The sequence below is a fragment of the Pristis pectinata genome, chromosome 28 (assembly GCF_009764475.1).
Source record: "Pristis pectinata isolate sPriPec2 chromosome 28, sPriPec2.1.pri, whole genome shotgun sequence".
Taxonomy (NCBI): Eukaryota; Metazoa; Chordata; class Chondrichthyes; order Rhinopristiformes; family Pristidae; genus Pristis; species Pristis pectinata.
In genome coordinates, this window is record NC_067432.1 from 4,626,239 (window position 1) to 4,643,088 (window position 16,850).

General features: G+C 38.4%; 1 protein-coding gene across 7 annotated transcripts in view; it reads right to left on the minus strand.

Moving 5' to 3' along the window:
* Positions 1-333: 333 nt before the first annotated feature.
* Positions 334-16,850, minus strand: part of kif23 (kinesin family member 23) — a 40,858-nt gene continuing 24,341 nt past the window's right edge. The window contains exons 14-23 of one of the 7 annotated variants that reach the window (XM_052040403.1): positions 16,031-16,189; positions 13,301-13,467; positions 12,745-12,918; positions 12,226-12,411; positions 10,069-10,380; positions 3,000-3,233; positions 2,649-2,737; positions 2,134-2,209; positions 1,924-1,994; positions 703-1,504 (exon numbers count right to left, since the gene is read on the minus strand). In XM_052040403.1, the coding sequence (XP_051896363.1) occupies positions 1,489-1,504; positions 1,924-1,994; positions 2,134-2,209; positions 2,649-2,737; positions 3,000-3,233; positions 10,069-10,380; positions 12,226-12,411; positions 12,745-12,918; positions 13,301-13,467; positions 16,031-16,189 (1,484 nt within the window). In that variant the 3' untranslated portion in view covers positions 703-1,488. Of the gene's footprint in view, positions 1,505-1,923; positions 1,995-2,133; positions 2,210-2,648; positions 2,738-2,999; positions 3,234-10,068; positions 10,381-12,225; positions 12,412-12,744; positions 12,919-13,300; positions 13,468-16,030; positions 16,190-16,850 lie in introns of all 7 variants that reach the window. The other 6 variants (XM_052040402.1, XM_052040401.1, XM_052040406.1 and 3 more) reach the window with 6 other exon arrangements.

Consider the following 16,850-nt stretch of genomic DNA (forward strand, 5'->3'; position numbering starts at 1 on the left):
TGAGGTTTCCAAGATGGGATCACAGACTCTACCAAAGGTGGGTATGAGATACTTGATGGAGCAAGTGGGCCTGGACAGTTTGGGAGATCGTACGCTTCTTCCACACACAGGGCTTGTGTATGCTCCAGACAATGGCAGCAGGATTCAAACATCAATTGTTGGGCAAGATATTCCTATGCCTTTGTTCATGACACAATGATAACAGTGAAGTACTGTTCCTTTGGATACAAGAAAGATGAAATTCAGGAAGCTTGGCAAGAAGTGGCAGGTATTATACCTGCAGTGGGAAAAGGGAGGAATAATGAAAACATCTGTAAAATTAAACAAAGGAATCTGGCAATTGTCAAAAACACCCCAGCATATTTTAAGCTTACAACAGATAAAAATCAACTATTGCAATATTAAAGGCAGATTTAACACTGCTGGTCAGTTATGAACGGAGTTACATACAACTAAAATTCTGATCTGATGCGTTCCACTAGCACCCCTGTGGAAAGGCATTATAGCAACAATCTGCAGGTAATTAAATTTTCTTTTACATCAGTACAATACATGCAAAGGCCAGGAAGGATGAAAAGCTGCACAAGACAACAAAAAAAAAAATTCTGCATTTCCCTTCAAAATAAATGTTCGAACACAGGTTAACAGCTGAGGTTCTCTTTTCTGTCTGAGAAATAATTTCAGAAAATTCTACATGTTGTTACGCCAGGAACAATTTTAATGAAAAATGAATTTACCATTTATATTTTGGATGGTAGAAAGTACACTTACAAAAGTGCCACTTCAGATAAAAAGATGTTATAACAAAAATCTATAGTTCAACTCGTTACAATATAAATTCTAACAAAATTATTAGTCTTAGGAAAAGCTTATGGTACAACAGTACAGAAAGATGTTGCCTTGATGCTGATGTGCATTTATACAAAAAGGGAATCGTTCTAAAGTGCATCATCTCAACTGAATAGCAGCAGCTCAAAACATGAGATACCAGGATTTATCCAGGGATATGGGTGATTAATGTGGACTTTTCCTAAACTATACATGGCAAGCATTATCCTATTTCTTTTAAAAAGAGGCAAAGTGTCACAATAGGATGATGCTGCTTCAAAGCTGAATTTCCTAGTATGTTCTTTTGTAAATATATCCAATCTCAAAATGCACATTTTCACTGATATTGATCAATTGTTGAAACATTTCAAAACAAAAGATCATGATTATTTGACATGGGAGAGGTATAAAATTGTATCCTCATGTAAGTGAGGAAAAGACCCACATACAATAAAATGCATAATTTGAAAAGATACAATGAAGGGACACGCAACTATTTAATATACACGTCAGCAAAATTACTACAGCTCGAATTCAAAATGTTTTACAGCATTGTTGGCATCACAAGCACCCAAATTTTGCATAGCATCTATCCTGCAGTGTTAACTTTCCAATATTGCTTCAGGTAGTCTTCCACAGAATGAATTTTACACTTGGCATTTATGGCTTTCTGCGCCTAAAAAGAGGAAAGGATAAATATTAAAAAGCTGCTCGCTATTACAAAGTGAATGAGGTTTCTGCACATGTGTGGGTAGCCTTTCTTCCCAGTTCACTCTACCAACTTGGCCTCAGTGGCTGAATACTCACCCTTGCCTTAGCAGGCTTTGGCCACTGAAAAATGCAATGGAAGGAATGGCACATGGACCATTCCTTGCACAGAGGTATGAGGTCTACAGCCAAGCACAAGGGCCATTCTGCAGACAGCCAGAGGGACAATAACTAAACTCAATGTGATACTTTATTGATCATTTCAAACCAGAATTGCATTTCAGCAGCCACTTAAACAATTTGGACTACAGACCACTGAATATTTTATGTCAAGATAACATTAATAAAATTCACTTTAAAAAAGGTAAAGCTGATTAGGAGACGTACTTTGGTTGAGCATGATGCTGATATCCAGGTCCAAGGCTGCTGCCTGCCTTCATTTCTACAGCAACAGAACACTAGAAAAACAACATCAAGCAGTGTTAGTGGTCTTTTTCATAATGGCATTGCCTGGAATCTGACAAAATAAAAAGTAACAAACATTCAAGAAGCTCTGCTCCACTTGATTTAATCTCGTGTCGAAAATACAGCATTTACCCTTGTTTCCACATCTGTCCATTCAGATTCTGTCGTATCCTCTGGAGGAGGAGCTGACGGAGAAGACCTACGTTTCCTAATAAAGGAGTTAGAAACATTAAGACAAAAATATTAACAAATGAGATACTTGCTATTTTCACTGCATTTTAAAGAAAAAGTAATGAAAGGGGCTTTAAATGTTTAAAATACCACGTTAGTTTTCTTTCAGATATGCAGTGGATGAATACCTTACATATGCATATTACTCTGCACTGATTCAAGTTACACATTTATTCATTGAAATAGTAAAGGCAGCATTAACCATTCCCATTATTCATATGACCTGTGGACTGCTGGTATTTATTGCCCACCCCCAACTGCTGAAGTTATTTTAATAAGACATACTACTGACAACAGAATGGATTTACACCATCCTGTTCACATCCAAATCTTGTACGCAAACTCATGCTGATAGCTCAAAGTTAAAAACAAAACGTTTCTGCAGACTGATAATGTAGTCTCCCCACAATACACACCTTGTACCAGCAGGGGACTCCTGCTTCAGCTTCTCAACATCTGTGAACTGGACTGATTGGCCACCACCCCTGGTCTTGAATACTTCTCCCTAGAAACAAGAAATTCTGAAATGAACACTATCAAGGCAAATTCCATTTACCATAAAAAAATGCTTTGAAAAAGGCATGCTTTATAGTTTAAGAAAAATGAATCCAAAATAACTGCCAATATTAACATAAATACCATTATCACTTTAACCTACAAACTTGTTTGAAGCAAAAACTAGAAAGATTATAGATACATGGTTTGGTTAAGTAGCAATCAATATATTTACTTCTATTGGTTGGTTTCTGTGTTATATAGGTCATTACCTTGATGAGCTTGGTTTCAATCTCCCCATCTGATGCAAGCTCCTGATGTGTCAAAATGTACTTGTCACACTTAGCCAGAGCTTTTTCATTTGGCACTGCCACTGTGATGGCATTGGGAATGTGTGGCTGGAGGACAGTGTCTATGTCGATGCTACCAACTGGCTTATGGTCTACCCATCGTTCCCCACCCGCTGAGCGTGACCGTCTGTGGCGTAGGCGAACAGGTGGTGCATTCTAAGCAGATTGAAACAGTAATCAACAGAAATTGTGATCAGAGATTCCCAATTAGAGGAACCCTTACAGAACAGATTTGATTGAGCAAAAATAATTCAAAAGGAAAACAGCTTAGATCAGCAACAGGTCTTTTCTCCCAAATTACACTGGTCTTGAATGGGAAGAACAAAATTCTGCACTTTGATTTAAAAACTATGGCCTTGCTAGAAAACAAATCTGGCAGGATCCAGCATTTCTTAGATGCATGGGAACAGATTAGAAGGTTTTAACCATTGTTTTCAATTTCATTTGCAAACTGCAAAATACACAGTAAAATGTCAACATTAAGTTACTGAATTTAGAATATACCCCAAATCAATTTTTTTTTGATTAATCTAGATTTTCAAGCTGGTTACATTAATAGTCAACTGCAGGTTAGGAAAACGACCCTTAGCAGTTATGCAGAGCAAGCCACCATACACCAAAAGCAGAGCCGGACTCTCAAGCACATGCAATCACATGAAAAAGTAGTTGTCAGGAGAGGAACAATACTAGATGACCTTAAGACATTTAGTGCACGCACAAAGTATCTCTTACCCAACTTTATATCCCCAAATACATCTGGGCCAAAAGCAGTACATTTTATAAAAAATATTACTCTAATAATTTGGAGATGTGCATAACATTTAAAGAGCAAATTTAAAGCAGATTGAGTTACCAGTAAATGCCAGGAATCATGCTCTTCACATTAAATTGCCAGATTTCATTTCTGTTAAATCTTGACTGCAAGTATTTGCTTTCACACACAAAAAAAAAGAAAAAAGCAGGCAAGGATTTTTCTTCCTAGCATTCACCATATTAAAAGTCCATAAACATGCAGTAGAAGACAACCAAGAAGATTCGTAGAAATTCAACAGGTGATTATGATCAGTCATTCAAAAGTACAACTGTTCTATTGCTTTACATATTAATATACATGTTTATTTAATTGTAATCTATTTACTACTCAAATAAGTAATTGGCTGTCAACATTATTCAGAACACTAAATATATATTCATAAGTGTGTCTCAGCACAAATGCTGCAGTATTTGGCCCATTTGATCACTGGCTTAGTTTTGTCCATGTGAGATCTTTTATAAAATGACAACTTACCAGTTAAATACATCAATGTCAATAACATATGCATTAGCCAGTGACTTTGCCATTCTTTTTGAAAAGATATACAAGTAACTGACTTTTAAATCAGCAACATTTAAAAGCTGAAGCCTACAAATACAAAGTTATATATCCACACATCTTAAGTATCACACTGAGAACTGCATCAAATCACTAGGTATTTCTGCTCTGGGGAAAAAAAAAGCACATAATCCACACTAATGCAGGAAGGATTACAAATACAGCCCAATATTTTCTTTATTGATTAACTCTTCCTTCCAATTTAAAGGTGTAGGCTCTTGGTGGAATATTTGACAGTCATCACGGTAGATTACAACAGTGTCTAGGCCTGTTCTCATCTGATGCCTTTTACTCATTTTCAAGCAAGGAAGGGCCGAGAGTGCAGAGGGGAGATAGTCAATATAAAAAGGAGAAAGTGAGGGCAAAGCAAGGGCTGGCGGGTTATTGGTGGAATGAGAGGAGATGATGGACAGGTGGAGCCAGGTGGGAGAGGGAGAGGTCTGGAGTTGGACAGTGGCTGGTGGGTGACAGACAAGGAGTGAAAAAAGGAGGCAGATGGAACAATGTGAGGGAGGGGAGGGAGGAAGGAAGTAGGGACAGAGGCTGGAAGGTGATGTGGAGACAAGAGGTTGCAGATGCTGGAATCTGATAAGGAAGGGGATAAGTAGAACAAGATAAGGGAGGGATGATGGCAGATAGGAAACCTAGCAGGTATAGTGTGTGGGCGATAGGCAGATGGGACCAGGTGGGGGAGGAGAATGAAACCAGAAGGAGCTAGAAAGGATCATAGAGTGGAGGTTATCTGAAATTGGAAAATTCAAATGTTTGTGCCTTGGGTTGTAGACTATCCAGGCATAATATGAAGTGCTTCTCTGAAGGCAGAGGACTGACAGGTCAGCATGAGACGGGAAGGAAGTGGCATGCAACCAGGAGATCAGGATCGCCATTCGGACAGAGTGCTCTGTTGGCAATGGGCAGTGTGGGCGAAGGCACGCATTGTACATAACCAATTACATGCCTAAATAAGCTTCTTGTCACACCATTAGGTAGATGGCTTTTAAAATTAGGAAATTAACTTGATTCAATACATTGCTGTGGGGGGGGGAAGAAAATCACACATGCCATCTGATAAAGCCTTCAACTTCCAGGAATAACTGGATGAGTTATTTAAAAAAAACTTTCTGGAATAGCCTCATTACCCTTCCCTGGGGATGGAAGCATCTGGAATTCATCCTTCCATTAACAGTGTACCAATCACAACACTAGTGATCAGGGGCAACCACACTAACTGGCCCAAAAGTGCCCAGAATTGCCCAATACTGAAGTTCACTCCCATGAAATATCCACTAGTGCAAAGAGAATACCTCTGCAATACCACAAGGATGTGAACAATTAGACTATTTTAAAGCATCTTAAAATGTGTGGGTATTCAAAATGGCAAAGCAGCAAAATATTTTCTGCACATCTGCAGCAGAAGCTAGAATCCACTTAGAACTGATGCAAATAGACTTCATAGGTGCACATTTGTTTACAGATGATGCAAGTATCAGCTCAGTGCAACTTGTATTGCATCAGGTATCTTTATAGCATTTGCTAAAAACGCAAACTTTAAGGCACTTTCAATTCAAGCACAGCAACCAATTAGACTGCTGTGGCCTTGAATTTAGTACGCCTTGGAGCATTCATTCAGTTGTACAGGTGAAGTACAACTGTGAATCTGATAATTATGGCAATTAAAGCTGCAACAGAAAACACAAGTACGAAAAGAGCAGCAGCATGTTGCCTACAGTTTGCACCAAAAATGCACAGACATTCTCTCTGAAACACTTAGCGCTTTACCCACAATGAAACTCATTCCAAACTTGCTAACTTACCATTCCTGGCTGCAAGTTAAGCAGGCACTGATCCTATAAACTGCATTCATCCCTCAAGAGCTTTTTACCACAATATTCTAACACAAATAGTAAATTGACAGATCCCTTTCCTTAAGGAAAATGCACTTTTCCCTTAAATACTGCATTAAAACACACTTCTGTAGTACCTATGCTGCTATTTTTAACTTTAGCTCACAGAACGCTGCTGAGAACTAGGAAGTAAAGATCCATGAGGAAACAATGTCAATGGCAGCTTGCCCAAGTGCCATGGGTGCAGTGAAAATGCAGTTCAAAGGCTACCAAGGGCCCAGATGCATGCAAGTTTGAGAGGCAAAGAATGTAAATTTAAAAAAAAAATCATTTCTCAGGAAGCTGGCATTTTCCATCCCTAACTGCTCATGAAGGCAATGGTGAACTGCTGCAATCTGTATGGTTCAAGTTCCTCCACAGTGCTACGGGGAGCAAGTTCCAGGATTTAGACCCAGCAACGATGAAGGAACAGCATTATGCTTTCAAATTAGGATGATGTGCAACTTGGGGGGGGGGGGGGGGGGGCTGTGGTGGGAGGTGGAACATGCAAGTGGTGATATTCCTATGAGCCTGCTGCCTTCACCTTTCTTTGAGGAGGGAGGTTGGATGCTGGGAAGAAGTTTGAGTGGTGGTTTCAGAGTAGCAGTGTATTTTGTATATGGTACATAATTTTGCCACCATTGCTGTTGGTTGAGGGAATAAATGTTTAGGGCAGTGGATTTTGTCCTGAAACAGCATTGAGCTCAGATGTTGTTGGAACTGCACTCATCTAGCCAAATGAGTTTCCTATCATACTCCCAACTTGTAGATGGTGGAAAGACTTAGAACAGCAGGAAGTTAGTCATTAACTGCAGTACAAGTTAGCTACAGTTTACAAACGTCCATTATAATACCCTGAAGGGTTAATGGTATTATCTTGGATTTATAAATTTACTTTTCACTATAATAAATAGCGTGCCACTCTCCAACCTTAGGAAGATATTGTACCAAAACACCCACAATGAACTTTGCCAGGCCATCAAGATTTATAGAAGATTTTGCTGAATCAAGTGTTTCCAGGAATTATCCCTTTTGTAAATTGAGGGAAGGCTGTACATTGAGCTTCTGACCTGCTCTTAACTACCCCAGCCACATAAATACTGTGGTGACAAGTTACCAATTAATGGTGAACCCCAGAGCGTTGATGGCATGAGACCCAGAGATAAAGGGTGGGGAATAGACCAGTATGTTACCTTGCCACTTATCAGTCAATGCCTAAATATGATCTAGGTCTGGCTGCATGCAAACATGGACTGGTTTATTTTCATAGGAGTTTCCAATAGAATCATCAGCAAGCATCCCTACTTCTAAAGGATGGAAGGAGCTTGATGTAGCAGATGTTTGTGCCTAGGATCCTGCTCGGGGGAACTCCTGCAGCTGGGATGATCAACTTAATACAATCACGACCAACTTCCTTTATACAAGCTATAAAGGGAGGAGGATTGCCCCCAAACTGTGCTCATTTACTTTCTATAGGTCCACATGAAGTTACATTAATGAGGGCATGCTGGTCACCAAGTGTTGGTAACAACTGAAGTTGTCAGGAAAATAAAAAGATTGCCATTTTTAAAATCTAAAATGGATGCAGTGCAGACTCACCCTTTCAAATCAAGTTTGAAATTGGGCTCTTCCTAAAATTGGATTAATTGCCCTTAAAAGGGCTAGGGACTAAGGTTTTTGACATTCCAAATATTTAATTTACAGTCAACTCATTAGTTTACAATATTCATTAAAAACACATTCAGCTTTCATGGATATTGCAAAACATAATGAAGATTCTCCTGTAAAATGTTAGTTTTACAATTATCAGTGCACACGAGGCTTGTCATATTAATGACAAATATAAAATGTCATATGATATTATGCTTATTTTTGTGATTATGACATTTTAAAAAAATTTTATACAAATATTTGTCATGTTTTTATTTAAAAATTATGACAAAAATATAAATAAAAATAAAGAAATTGTCTTTAGTTAATCTAGAGCCATGTAGCATGGAAACAGACCCTTTGGCTAGAGTCCACACTGACCATCAAGCACCCATTTTCTTCTCCCCCACGTTCCTATCAACTTCCCCCAGATTCTACCACTCACCTACACACTCAGGGCAACCTACAGGGATCATTAACCCATTAACCAGCACGCTTTTGAGATTTGGGAGAAGTGCACACAGTCACAGGGAGAACGCAGAAACTCCATACGGACAGCGTCAGGAGCCAGAATTAGACCCAGGTCACTAGAGCTGCGGGGCAGCAACTTGACCATCTGCATCACTGTGCCACCCTAATTGACCTAGACTTGACTACTTAAAATTGTAGAAGTGACAAGAAAATTGGACTGCATTAAGTAGCTACATAGTTTAGGAATGAAAAACTTCCAACTGTGTTTATCTGATGTGTACCCTAGCTTTCAACACTTTCACATAGAACAGAAGAGTAGAGAGCACACAAACAAGCTCTTCAGTCCACGATGTTGTGCTGAACTAATTAAACGTCTAATTATACTAATCCTTTCTGTCAGCACATATCCCTCCATTCTCTGCACATTCATATGCGCAAGAGCCTCTTAAACACCTCTATCATATTTGTCACCCGACAGCACATTCCAAGCACCAACCACTAAAAGAAGATACTTGCTCCACAGATCTCTTTTGAACTTGCCCCCTTTCACCTTAAATGCATGCCCTCTAGTATTAAACATTTCACCCCTGGGAAAAGGATACTGGCTGTCTACCCCATTTTTGCCTCTCAAACTTCTATCAGGTCTCCCCACAGCTTCCGCCACTCTAGAGAAACAATCCAAATTTGTCCAGCCTCTCCTTATAATCACATGCCCTCTAATCCAAGTGGCATCCTGGTAAACCTCTTCTACACCCTCTCCAAAGCCTCCACATCCTTCCTATAATGGGGTGACCAGAATTGGATGCAATACTCCAAATGTAGTCTAATTAGAATTTTATATCAGCTACAACACAACTTCCTAACTCTTGAACAGTGCCTCAGCTCAATGACAAGCATGGTATATCCATCTTTACCACCTTATCAACCTGTGCAGCCGCTTCCTAGGACCTATGGACTTGGACACCAAGATCCCTCTGTACATCACTTAGGGGTCCTGCCATTAATCGTATACTGCCCCTTTACATTTGATCTCCCAAAGTACACCACCTCACACAGCTACATTAAACTCCATCTGCCATTTCCTCATCCATATCTGCAACTGATCTATATCCCATTGTACCCTTTGGCAATCTTCCACACTATCCACAACACCAATTAATTTACCCATTAATCTGTAAATTAATGTACCCAATTACCTATTTTTAAGACTGAAACCCCTCAACCAACAATAGCAAGCAAGCAAGCACGCACAACTTTCCAGCAAGAAACCACATGAGTGGCAAGCTAAAAGAATCAATATGGATTCTGCAAATGGTATTGGCTAGTATTGAAGTTAACTGGCTTTTGTCCATGAAAAATACTGTCCATTATAAATGAGTTTATAAATTTATAGAGAACTTAAATACACACATTTCTAATACAAACAGACAAATCTTACCAAATCATCCATTAGTTTGCCTAGAGTGTTATGATAACTGTGATAAGATGAGTATTATCAATGTGTGGTGGGAAATAAGAGCAAGCACCTGCTAAAAATAAGTTTCTTTTTTAAAAAAAAACCTGTCTCAATCTACACACACAGCTTTTCTCTCCCTTAATAATTTGCTTCACTAACCCTCCAGAGTGCATCTCGGTCTACTGCGATCTCTCTTCTATAGGTGCTGGTTTTGCAGCCGCTCGGCTTGTTCGCTCCCTGCCATCTCCCTTGGAAATTGGAGTCCCTAACTTGCAGGGAATCCGGCAGTCTACGCTTATTCTTAGATGGTGTGTTACCATCTGTTTTCCATTCTGGAGTCTTCTGCTCCCATTCCAAGACGCAAGAGGCCACAGAGATGCTGCTGCAGGAATTAGAACGCCTATGTAGCTGTGACCTAGATGCTGGGTAGCACTGTGTAATAGGTAGGGGTGGTGCAGTGTTACCAGAAAACTATGGAAATAGGATGAAAAGTTAGAAAGAACATGCAATATTTAAACCAATAAAAAAAAATACTTTGCATTAAAAGTGGGATAAAGCTGCAAGAGTTAAGATAACAGTAATACTTCGCTACTTTTCTTCAATCATTTTCCACCAAAACAAAAACACCAATTCTTTTTGGGTTTTTTCCCCACTTAAATAGCATCAATCACTCTCAGATGCCTCTAAATACTATTCCTCACAGGGGGTTCACAAATACAGGTGTCAGGTTATTTGATCCAGAAAGGCATTAGTGCCAAACCTTTAACTTAACTGGAGGCCACCAGTGTATACTCCAGGAGCCCTGGAGTTCCTTGCCACAATTTAGAAACCAAAAAAAAACTTTGCCACAATATACTGGTTTTGTAAGTACAACACCAGGTTAGGAATTTTGCACGTGAATAAAGAATTAATCCTCATGTGCTACCATCTACAGGTACGACAGACAGCTTTGCTAAAATTGCACGATTTACCTTACTAGTTTACTTTCCTAGATTATAATTCAATTTCTCTGGAATGACATTTTTCTGTGTAATAAGAGTACAATCCTCCTAACGAAATCATTCACCCCTAGAGATCTCAGGCAGTCTACTTCCACAGTAAAGTAGGGGTGGAGTGTTGCTGACATGCACAAATACAGCTAACAAGGAGCTGTGGAGTAGACATAGTTTGTAATTATTGCAACATTTAAGAACAGCTTTAAAACTTAGATCTCTATTCCCTTAAGTGGAAAATTTCACTAATATAAATTTATGCAAGATCATTAGAAACTACTAAGTAAATATTGCAGATAAGCATGTAATCTGTATTATGGATGTTATGAACATAATAATTGACTCCTTGGGGCAAGTTAAGGACATTAAAGCAAATAATTAATTGTCAATGACATTCAATAATTTTTACTCCAAATCACAAGTGCATATTTTAGTAGTCTAAGCCCAAGTAACAAGTAAAACAATCTCAGATTACAGGATAGGCTATAATCAAAGTTACTTAATCTATCTTGTCTGTCCATTGAGAACCCTCCACATTTGATTACAACATCCAAAAGTTCGTATGGTACATAGGATAGTTCTAGCCTACTCAAGCAATATATGGTTAGTTACATTCCTATTCTACTCTTTACTAATTAAAAAAAATAATTTGAGCGTTAATCTTTGGGAAAATGTGACTTTCAAAAAAGATTCTAACTTTGAAAGAGGGGAATCTTAACGGTTGAAGGGGGAGAAAAAAGTCAACTTGGATGGATCTCCATGGGGAAAAACAAATAAATCTCTAAACCCAAATAATCGGTTTTAGGAAGTGTACAGATTTCCAGGAATCAAAACTCTAGTTATAGCGAGTTAAAAAGGCACACCATGAGAAGTCACATTAAATTTGTTAATAGGCAAAAATAATTGTGATTGAACAGAGTAGAATACTGTGCAAAAGGGTCCATTTTTAGAAAGCAGCCCCAATCCCATTCCAATCAATGGAAAAGAGCTATTGCATTAACTCTACAGCACCATATGACACCATGTAAGATAACAACACCTCATTTTAAAATCAGTTTTGCCTCAATAGAAAAAGGTTTATATGATTTGAACTAATTTTCAAAGAACCTGGAAGGCAAAGCAAAATGGCGTTTTGACAAAGCTAGTTACGATTACACTTCACCTGAAGATTTCTACAATCACGTTGATTTTGTTTTGGAACTGACACACCAATATCTAACCAAAGTATAAAATTTATCAAGTTTACACAGATTATATTTCCCCAAAAGCAAACAGATTTAAAGTGCTGTGTAAAATTGTTAAGCAGGATCTCAATGGTACATACAGGAACTGGAGGTGGGGATGCTGAGCGTACTTGTACTTTCTGGTCCCTTTCCCTCGGTGTCCTTTCTGGTTTCTCGGGCCTTTCCATTCTGGTCTCAGCAACAATTGCTTTCAGCTGTTTAAGTTTCTCATCTTTTACCCAAAGCTTGTTTTGCATCTCGAGTTGCTTGGCTTGTACTCGACGTTCCTGTCAAATAATTTTATTTTCCCCACATGTGAAGGAAAAAAAAGGGAGAAAAAAGATTAGTCTACAAACTGTAGACAATATATTGTGATTGTTTACTTACAGAAATCCTCCTGACTAACAACTAAGCACTGGCTACACAGCCCACAAAACCTTGTTCTAAACAGCATTTTCTTCACTGGATTATTCTGGAACTCCTTTGTCTGGCAGCATTCATAAAAGATACACACCCACAAAGAGCTGTACTTAACACATGACTGAAAATTTAAACAAGTTTAAGAATTAAGCCATAACCACATCATTCTTGACATCTGGAATCCAGAACCGTCCACTCACGCATTCTTTCTCCCATTTCATCTTTGTATCAGTCACCACTCCTTGCATCCTCTGCTCCAAGCGCCGTTTGTCCGATAGTTCTCTGTGCAGTTTTTGGTCTCTCTCATCCAATTCATGTTGTAAAGTCCGCTTGTCTTCTTCATAGATATTTGCTGTTTTTTGCAATATGTCAATCTAGGGACAAAATTTAAAATTTGTCATTTGTTTCCCAATAAAGTCAAGACAATATTTAACAATACAAAAGGTGCTGGAGGGACTCAGCAAGTTACGCAGCATCTATGAATGGACAGTTGACGTCTCAGGTTGAGACCCTTCATCTTGACTGGGTCCAGATCCTGTCCAGGTGAAGGGTCCACACTCCAGTCCAGATGAAGAGTCTCAACCTGAAACGTCAACTGTCCATTTCCCTCCATAAATGCTGCCTGACCTGCTGAGTTCCTCCAGCACCTTTTGTATTGCTCCAGATTCCAGCACCTGCAGTCTCTTGTGCCTATAGTATTTAATAATGCTTGAAACATATCTGTGCACTGAGATTCACAGAAAGAGGCAGAGTCACCTTGTATTCCAAAGTTTTGATTTTCTTCTCCAGCCGCTCAGTCTCTGACTTCTGCCCACTTATAATCCGATCTTTTTCCAGCAGCTTCTCTTGCTGATCTTGTATGTAGTTTTCCTTTACAGAGAAATTGCTGTCCCAGTCTTGAAGCATCCCTCTGATAGTGTTCACTGATCAACAAAAGAACCAAAATAAATAACCTTTGTGCCTATATGACAAAGTAAATCAGAGTCCATACACAAGAGCAACCGAGCAGACAAGGACAGGAAGGACAAGCGAAGCACCACCTGAAGCTCTGCTTTTATATGTTCTCATCCATCTTTCTTTTTCAATCTTTTTATTAAATTTCAAATTAATAAACATAATAGTAATTATACACACGATACAAAGAGATCGGGATTACAATAAGTTACCATATACAGACACAAAAATGTATATATCCTGGACCTCCCAATCTCTTGGGAATTAAACATGAAAGATTTAAAAAGAAAATTATATGAAACAAAATCCCAAAAATAAAAAAAAACAGTAACAAAACAAAGTAATAATATACAAAAACTAACCAAGAACTAAACAAAAGCTGGGCTGTCGTATTTCTTCAGTTAAAAGCATTATTATGTCATTAACTCTGCTCCTCTATATTCAAATAGAAAGTTATTGAAAAGGATTCAGAAAAGGTCAACTTACATCATACGAAAATGCTGGATAAATGGGCTCCAAGTTTCTTCAAATTTAACTGAAGGATCAACAGTACCACTCCTAATTTTTTCCTAAGTTTAAACATGTTATAGTTTGGGAAAACCATTGGAACGTAGGTGGTGGTTTAGGATCTTTCCATTTAAATAGAATGGATCTCCTGGCTATCAATGTAACAAATGCAATCATACGACAAGCTGAGGCAGATAAATGGCCAGAATCCATCATTGGTAACCCAAAAATTTCAATTATAGGATGAGGTTGTAAATCAATACTTAATACCACTGAAATAATATCAAAAATGTCTTTCTAATATTTTTCCAAAAGCGGGCAGAACCAAAACGTGCATCAGGGAAGCCACCTCAAAATTACATCTATCACAGATAGGATTTATATCGTTATAAAAATGAGCCAACATCCTTAGACATATGGGTCCTATGAACCACCTTAAACCGTATCAAAGAGTGCCTAGTACACACTGATGAGGTATTAACTAATTGGAGAATTTTCTTCCATGTCTCTATAGGTAAAAGTATCTGAAGTTCTCTTTTCCATTCATTCTTAATTTTATCAGATACCCCTAGATGTATTTTCATAATCAGATCATAAATTACTGCTATCAAGCCCTTCTGATAAGGGTTAAAACCTAAAATTTTTTCTGCAATTTCAATTTGATGTGGTATTGGAAAAGTAGGTAAAGTAACATTTAAAAAGTTTCTAATCTGTAAATATCTAAAAAATGCGATCTAGGCAAATTGAATTTATTAGACATCTGTTCAAAAGACAAGAAACAGTTATCAACAAATAGATCACGAAAACATGTTATTCCCTTCATTTTCCGTAAAGAAAAAGCTAAATCAATTCTAGATGGTTGAAAGAAAAAATTGAATAGAATAGGACTTGATAAGATAAACTTATTCAATCCAAAAAACTTACAAAATTGAAACCATATTCGTATTGTGTGTTTAGTTATTGGATTAATCATTTGGTTATTCAATTTAGTAAGTACAAAGGGGAGAGAGGCCCCTACCATCTATCTCATCATTGCCCAAAACTTTATGCTGCTGATGCTTAAGCCCTTTGATAGTCTTTCAGCTGGTCTTCCACCCAGTTCTCAACCTCAGCACTGCCTTTCAAGCAAATGAAGATGACATTGCAGGAAAGAGGCAATTAAAATAAAAAAAAGAGTATTTTTGGTATCATTTGGAGCTATTATAGTTGAAGACTCAAGCAGAGAACAAGGACTGCGTCCCCATCAGGCCAAAGCAGACAGGGAGTTCATGGACCAAAAGGAGGTCAAGTTCAACAAATTTAATTTCAGGTCTCCTTGCAGGTCAAAGAGAATCCTCCTCCAGGCTCCAACAGGGAAGCATCAAGCCAGCGTTGCCCCTCTATTAACAACTACCCATACCTACTCAACTGACAGCTGGGGTCTATTCCCATGGGCTATTGACTGTAATCTGCTGTTGTTAAATGCCAGCTCCCAAGTAGTAGATCTCACAGGTGCTCCAGGAAACATTATTCAAACAAAATCCTGACATGCAAAGCTCTACTTGGCACTTGGTCAGTGTTCTGCTGCACTCTCAACATACAAATTGGCAAAGGGTAAATAAGATCAGAGATTTTAATTTGTGGCTCAAAGATTATGTGGGAGAAATGTATTTTAATTCACAGGGCACTGGTCCCAACACTGGAGAACAGGGGGCTGGGCTTCAGGTCCTTACAGGGTAAGTGAAGAGAAATTTATTACCCTGTACGGGTTGCAGTGTCAAAATTAAAGGTTGAGCCCAATGGATCAGCAAATCTTTGGAGTTCTCTGCTCAAGGGCTGCAGATACTCTGTATATTCAAGACAGATATCATTAGGTGTTTGGATATTAAGGGAATCCAAGAACATGGGTGAATGGAGAAAGGAGCAAATAGAAGAAAGGTGACAGAGGTGGAAGGTTAATCATAATCTTATTGAATAACAGAGAAAGCACAAAAGGTCCAAAATGCCTCACACCTTTATTTCTTATGTACTTTGTTCATTACATACCAATTTTCTTCACCTCCTCAGTCGCCAGGTGGCGTGCTCTTTGCCGTTGTTCCAAACACTCTATAAGTCGTGGCAATGTATACTCATCATTGGCATCCATTAGCTCAACCGAAGGCAATGGTGCAAAGCTTTGTAGAATAAATTCTGTAAATTTTGGGTCTGTTGAAAAGAAGGCAGCAAGAGCTTTCAGTGAAGTTATCTTATTTGCAAAATCCTTAATTTTGTTTTTAAAACCACTGGAATGTTTTAGCAATTGCAAAAGGATCCTTCCTTTCCTACTGCATCTTCAAAGTTTTAGCAGTACTGTAAAAATAAAATGCATTATAAACATGCATCTTTAACAATAACAAAACTTACATGGCCAGGATTGTCAGCCAATACCGTTGGAAACTGACAGTATTTCTGAAGGATGTTGCCAAGGAGCAACAAGCAAGTGGGAAATGGGCATCGCTGGGGTGCACTAAACAGCTAAGAGATGCATTGTAGGCACTTGCCAAGTTAAGAGCGTAGAGAATGGGTTTTGTCTTTACAGACATCCATAAACTAAATTTGTCCATTAGTCAGAAAATACACAAAAATCACGACATGGCAACTATACCTGCACAGTATTGTAATGAATGGCATCAAAAACACACAAAACTGATCAGAACAACGGCTAAAAGTGGAAAGACAAAGATGAAAGTAGTTCTGCTGTTTGTAGGAATAAACATATGTACGCATGTCAGACTCTTGGATTTATTAATATTATGGAAGCTCATCCACATGAAGGAGTGTCCATAAGTTTGACATTCTCGACCTGGGGATGGTCTGTAAATTACTG